The 6,983-nt window shown below is 56.8% G+C and overlaps 1 protein-coding gene across 1 annotated transcript; it reads left to right on the top strand.

The window, feature by feature from the left end:
• Positions 1-3,546: 3,546 nt before the first annotated feature.
• LPMP_170360 (hypothetical protein) lies at positions 3,547-6,726 on the top strand (the record flags this gene model as incomplete). The annotated part of the gene is made up of 1 exon (XM_010699425.1): positions 3,547-6,726. The coding sequence occupies one exon, from the start codon at positions 3,547-3,549 to the stop codon at positions 6,724-6,726; it is 3,180 nt and encodes a 1,059-aa protein (XP_010697727.1).
• Between the last annotated feature and the right edge of the window lie 257 nt (positions 6,727-6,983).

Below are 6,983 nucleotides of genomic sequence, written 5' to 3'. Positions count from 1 at the left end.
TGTGTGTGTGGTGTGTGTGTGTGTGTGTGTGTGTGTGTGTGTGTTGGTGTGTGTGTGTGTGTGGGTGTGTGTGTGTGTGTGTGTGTGTGGGTGTGTGTTGGTGTGTATGTGTGTGTGTGTGGGTGTGCAGAAGTGCGCCGATGATTGCGCTTCTCTTCCTGCTCAAACAGATGACCCCCCGAGGCACCCCTCCCCCCCTCCCACACACACACACACACGCACGGTACAATGCACGGAGACGCCTACAGGCGCGACAATGCTCCAGTGGACTGAGAGGAGGGGCCGCCAGGGAGGAAGTGAAGATGAGAAATCGTATTCAGAAAGCGAATGAAGAGAGGGTTTGTGAAACGAAAAAGCGAAGGAAACGAAGAGCGTCAGCAAGTGTGGATAGCGCTATTTCATCCCAAGACTACCTCGGCTTTCTTCTGTTGATTTCTCTCTTTCTATCGCCTGTGTGCCATGGCGCCCCCTTTTTTCCTTCACACAACACCCTCCGTCCTCCATCTCCTTTCCACTGTAGCATCTGCACGATGATGACTGATTGTTGCCTTGATTGATGGGCTTGCAAAGGGTGGAAGGGGGGCGGAAGGGGAGGGAGGACTGGCAGTCGAGAGAGGTTGCACTGCTAATGGCGCGTGTGTGTGTGTGTGTGAGTTCGTGAATATATATTTCTTTTCTCTTGCTGTGTTTTCCAACGCTCGCGAACTGCGTGTTCGTATCATTTCATCTCTTTAGAGCTGACATTTCTTTTTTCTTTTCGGCAATGCTGTCAAGTGTTGCCGCGTTGTGTCGTTGTTGCGGGCTGCTGTGCTGTTGGGGTTTTGTCTTGATTACTTCGATTTTTTTTTTTGTTTTCCGCTTATAATGCAGGCGCTTTGCTTCCTTCGTAATTTCTCCTCCTTCCTCTACTCCCCCCCCCTCCCACCTCTCTTTCTCTTACTCTCTTCCACCCCGTGCTACGCGCGTGTACTTGCGTGCGCCTAGGCTGTTTTCTTTTACGCCTTCGTTTCTACTTTGTGTCTCCGTCTGCTCTGCTGTCCGTCTGTTTCACACCTTACCGAAGCACTGGTGTATGTGTGTGTGTGTGGTACACTAAAGAAAGGAAAGCGAGTAAGAGCATCAACACTTAGAGTTGCCAAGGAGTAAAGCTGACGATGGAATGAATCTACAAGAAGGAGGGGGGAGGGGGGAGGCAAACGCTCTTCCACACTGGCGCACATACACGCACAGACACTCGCGCACAGCTTGGCTTCTATCCCCTTCCCTTGTCTCTTCCTCTCTCTTTTTTTTTCTGTCACTTCGTTTATGTCGGCGTACCCTCTCGCCGTTCCACTGTGCGCCTTCGCTTTGTGCGTTGATGTGTCTGCACGCGTTCGTAGAATCTGCAGATGACTTTGCTGATTACTGCCGTTTATAGTTTTGGTTTGCTTTGTCCCCCCCCTCACCGACTTTTACCTTTTTGCGCCTCTTCGTGCGTCTGTGACTGTAGCCCTTTTTTATTGGTGTTCTTTAGCCGTCGTTGTACACCTCGCTCGCTCGTTTTTTTTCTGTGTTGCTCGGAAGAGTTTTGCCTTTCTTCTCCCCCACGTCATTCATTCTCTCTTCTGTCTCACTCTCTCTTTCCGACTCCACGCCGCCACCCCCTTCTCTCTCATTACTTGATGAAGGCGATCGCACAGTCATTCCAAACTCAAACCAGACGAAGAATCGAGGAGGAGCAAGCGAGGAGAGTAACACCCCCCTCCTCTCCCATATACACATACACACGCACGCACGCGCAACAGCAATACTGTAACAGAGCGAGCGTGCAGTACAATGCAACCAATCAAACAAAACACCTATCCGGCGTGAAATGGCGCTAGTATGGACCCTGACATGGCGGTGGAGGAGAGACATGGCCCGGCCAAAGCAGCAGCACGCGCATTCTCTCCCTTCTGGGAGGCAGCTCGTTGACCGAGGAGAAGGAGGGAGGGAGGATTCAATGACTCGCCACGTCGCTTGTTGGCATGCCTTCCTCTTGGACCTTCTCTGCTGTTGTACCGTCTCGTCGTCCAACCGGCTCAAATTACCGACGCACACAATGCTAGCGCGTTGTGTGTCTGTCTCTCTCTCTCTGCCTACCTGCTCGTCCTCATGTGGAGTTCGCTGCGTCTCTCCTTTTCTTTCTTTTTGGTCAGCCTCATTTCTTTCGTCAACTGTTCTGTGTGTGGCCTCTGCTAGCTTGTGGCAGAGCTGACTCGCTTCCCACAGATACACGCTGGACTCGCACGTACGCGCAGGCGCACAGCCAGGGACTTCCCCCCTCCCGCCCTCCCACAACATCCAAGGCGAGAAGAAAGTGACGAGAGGAAGTGGAGCGAAGGCAGCGGAGAAAAACAGACGCGCTGTTTGCCCTTCCCTTTTTTTGTTGTTCGCTGGATTCACCCCTACACCCCCCCACCCCGAACTACAACAGAAAACAACACAATAGCGAAAGGTTACCGTCGGCCGCGCCTCTGCGCAGCAAAGCGAGTCATAAGTGAGCAACAAGCAACAGCGTGACAGGCAAGAGTCCCAGCTCAGCTACTTCCACCACCACTGTTCCTCTCAGTACTGCCACCAAAGCTGAAGTTGCACCTTTACACCCCCCCTACACCCCCCCACACACACAGCACCGTTGATACGCCTGTGTACGTGTTCTGTACATGCATGGATGGGAGGTGAAGCTAAGCCTGTCATCCTTCTCTCTATTAGTGCTCGACGATTACACTGATTCTCTTCGCCCTTTCCCGATTTTTCATCTTCCACCCCGCCGCCAGTGGTGGTTTTCTCTTGTTTATTTGCCTACCTCGACTAGAGTGTAATACATCACTGGACTCGCTCGCTCTTTCTCCGACAGTGACTTCATTCACGCATATCCACTCTTCTGTTTCCTTTCAGCATTTCTGAATTCAGAATAACAGCACTGAGCGCATTCGCTTGTGTGTCTTGCTCATCCCCCCTCTCCCTCAAAGTGACCTGTACTCTTTCACCCTCCTCTACCTCAGAGGCTGTCCATTTTTCTGCTCGCGTTGTTAGCGGTGTGGGGGGGTTGTGGTCGTGATCAGCGCGTCTCCGCTCATCGCATCTCAACTTCGGCGTTTTTTCATTTTGTTTGCCCGTTGTTTGGTTTGCCATTTTCTTTGATGAATCGGCGTGTGCGTGTGTGTCGGTGCGCCATTCCCCCTTTCCATTTTCAAATTCTGAATTCACACGCAACATTTGAAAAGCTTTGCGTGCGCGCACAAGCACCGAGCGACATATACCTCGCCTCGCTTCTTTGGCGCATTCGTTTCGCTGTGCTTCCCTCCTGAAGCTCTCATCACTGGTCTCTACAGGACTCCTCCCCACTCCCTAATCGGTTGCTCCCTCTTTGCGTCAGTATCATCCTCGCCTCCCTCTCCCCCCCCCCCACCCGACAAGGCCGTCACGTCCAACACACCAAACGTGCGCCCCCTCCTCTTTGGTGCTCCTATCATTTTCGTTTGTTTGTTTTTCACTCTTTTCCCGCCTTTTCCTTTGCCGCCAATGAGCTTCGCCGATGCGTTCCGAGATGCTGTGGGCGAGATTTCGTACACAGGCGACGAGCTCATCAAGGCGCTCCGGGCTGCGCGAGCGGTGCTGGCGTGGCTCCCAGACGACAGCCACCTCGAACAGGAGCAGCGCTTTGAGCGCCAGAGCCGACGTCGTTTGGGCAAAGTGATCGACATTCTCATCTCAGAGAGCGAGTCGTCCGAGGATGACAGTGACAGCGACGATGGGAGGGGTACCGAGTGGAGTCGTCACACGGAGGCAGGCGAAGGGACCACAGGGAACACCGACGCCGTTTCCGCCGTGGATGAGGTTGCCGCGCCGCCATCGCAGTTCTTCACCCACGCGGCCCAGTCGTCCGCCGCCGCCGCCGCTCAGGTGGCCCATCACGACCGAGCGACTCAATCCATTGCGCTCGCATTACCAGAGGACCCCGCCGCCCATCTTTCCGCGAGTCGTGGTCGACTCCGTAACGGCAGCGGCTTTGTGTCGCCTGTGTCGCTGCATAGCGGACACCCGCTGCTGCGGTCCGAGGTCGCTTCTTGTGATGGATCAAGGACACCTGCCAAAGCGCATGAGCGGCGGCAGCACCGGGGAGAAAGTTCGGAAAAGCGACACGGAGGGCTCCCTGATTCATGGGGCGACGATGACGTTCACAACGCCTCGTCGGCGTCAGACACAACGACATCGTTGTCTTCGTCGTCGACGGATGATGATGTCGAGAAGAGAGAGCGAGTGCGGCAGCTCGAGCTGTACGACCAGGATCCCAGCGAGTGGTTGCGTCAGTTGATCTGTTTAGGGGCGAAGCTGTTCGGAGAACAGGTGGAGGACTATTTTCACGCAGTGCACACATTAATTTACTACATGGCGGTGCGGCGCAAGCGAGTGGAGCAGCGCTCCCAGTACCTGCGCAACCGCGCTTCCCGTGAGACCGCAGAGGGTGCCGCGGTGCAGCTCGCTGACGCTGCTTCGCGGGCCTTCTCGTGCGCTTCCCTCAGCAGTTGCAAAGTGGCGGCAGTGGCCTCGCATGAGGACGGCGCCACCACTTCCGCCAACGAAGGAGAGGTGAATGCTATGGAAAGCAGCAATGACGACGACGAGGAGGAGGAGGATGGGGAGGAGGTGGAGGGTTTTTACATATCGAGAGAGGCGAAGCGGAGTATATGTGTGAGGCTGCCGGACAACGCTTTTCGTTTACGCGACAGCATCCACAACTTCTTCTTCTCGTGCTATGCGTCCGTTGTTATCCAAGGCTCTGTGTCGGCGGCGCAGGTCAAGCAGGCGGCGGCCGAGGTGGTACGCATCTGCCGCGGTGTGCTGACGTGGCCCCGCTACCCGCTGAACTTGCGGGAGCAGTGGGAGGTGGACCGGAAGGAGCAGCTCGAGCAGTTTCTCAGTAAGTGGCGGGGGGAAGCAAACGGGCATCTCGTGACCCTCATGACGGCGCCACCTGAGGCGCCGACCGTAATGGTACGTCGCGCACGAACTCAGGGTGAGGACGGCATTGGCAACTTAACCGCGACGCGGTCCCCGCCCTCCACGATAAACTTGGAAAGCATTATGGCTGACGAGAGCAGCTTCCTTCATGACAGCAGCGACGACAACGAAGATGGGGGCAGTGAGACGGCACTCGACCCGAGCAGCGCCAAGGCGCCACAGCAGAGGCAGTTTCTCGGTCCACAAACTAGTGATGAGGAGGCCATCACGATGGCAACCGAGTTTGTGCGGAGCCTGGCGCCCTGCAGCACTCGTCTTGCACGCTTGGTGGCGGGCACCGTTCCAGGGAAGGGTGTGGATGCGCTGCTGCCGTGCATTGAACAGCCGGAGCGTCGCACCTTCAACGATGGCTTCTGCCGTCTGGCACCCTATCTGTCGCGGAAAGAGTCAGACCTGATCACGGAGCTGATGCAGCTGCCGCTCACGGAGATGCCGGTCGTTAGGGGGGATGACAAGGGTGGCCATGATCAGCATGCGTTGCGTGCAGCAGAGAAAGCAATTGTGAAGCATTGGGCATCGCCGACCTACGACCCTCGCGGAGGTGAGCTGACGGTGCTTATCAACCCCACAAACGCGTTTCGCCTGCAGCTCAGCAACCCGATCATCTTTTCCCTTGGTGGGGTGCAGTGCGACATGTGTTGCGTGACAGAGCGCCGTGTTAGCTTCCAAGCCGTGCTCGACAGCGGTGTGCGCAGCGAGGTGGTGCTGGAGTACGAGGGCTGTATCGGGTACGATGTATGTGTTGCATGCAGTTACTACTATTACAAGAGCAGCGAGATGCGACTGCTGCGCGCGGTGCACCCCAATCCGCATCTGCGTGCTTCGTTTGCATTCGGGCGCCTCTCTAAGGTGAGGGTTCACTCCGTGCACGCGTTTGCCTGCACCGAGAGCGAGGGTGACATGACGGTGGAGGTAGTCATGGGGGTCTCACCTTACAGTGTGATGCCTGTCGGCTGGGTCCTTCCCGTGGATCAACTGGCCGAGCTAAGCGCTGCGTGCCCGCTGCTTGACGAGGAGACGGAGCTCACCACCGACGTGCACGCGAGTCTGCCTGTGCCCCCACACGACTGGAAGCGGCGTTGCACCGTCACCAATATCAGCAACCTCTTCTCGGGGACAGGCGGGTGCGGCGATACTGCCGCTGCTGTCGCGGGGGCAAGTCGGCAGGGGGTTGCGACTGGCGTAGCGGGTAACCACCTGATCGATGAGGCGGACGTGTGCCCCATTTGTCTCCAGCTGCTGCGCAGTCCGCTGCCGGTGCTGCGCACCCTGTGCGGCCACAGCTTCCACGTTGAGTGCATCGGTTCGCATTACCACTACAAGCCCACTATTGTGGATGGCGAGGTGAATGAGAACAACGGTTGCCCTGTGTGCCGGTGCAGTGAGTACATGCCACCTCTCACAGACGCGGATGTGATGATGCGGACGAACGTGTACAGGCTCATCTTACGGGTGCCGGCGGACGAGGTGGCTAAGGGGCGCGACGCAAGAGCACGAGAGTGGGGCGGCGGGTGCGCCGTTGCGGTGGGGACCATCTTGACCAACGATGGTGTGTACCACAATGCCTCAAATATCGCATCTTGCGAGGCCTTCTATGGCGTGCTGCCGGGCTTTGCCTTTACCCGAGATGCCACCGTGGGGGCGAAGGGGATGGAGGCCACCTCGCCAGTCGTGGCTTGAGGAGGCAGTGATGGTGGTGGTGACGGCGGCAGCACGTGCGGCTCGGAGCGGGGCCTCCATAAGTAAGTAAAAAGCAGCGAGAAAAGAAAAAGGCGGACTAAGCGACAGCAGTGAGAGCCGCGTGATTGAGGGGGGCACATAACTGCGCGGATGTGTGTGTGTGTGTGTGCCCCTCCGTGAGCGCTTGCAGTTGTACACATTCCCCCCCTCCCCCAGACCTCTCTCACTCCCTCTCTCTGCTTCGCCCCCTTCTTCTC

The sequence above is a fragment of the Leishmania panamensis genome, assembly GCF_000755165.1.
Source record: "Leishmania panamensis strain MHOM/PA/94/PSC-1 chromosome 17 sequence".
Classification (NCBI taxonomy): domain Eukaryota; phylum Euglenozoa; class Kinetoplastea; order Trypanosomatida; family Trypanosomatidae; genus Leishmania; species Leishmania panamensis.
This window is presented reverse-complemented; position numbering and strand designations above follow the sequence as displayed.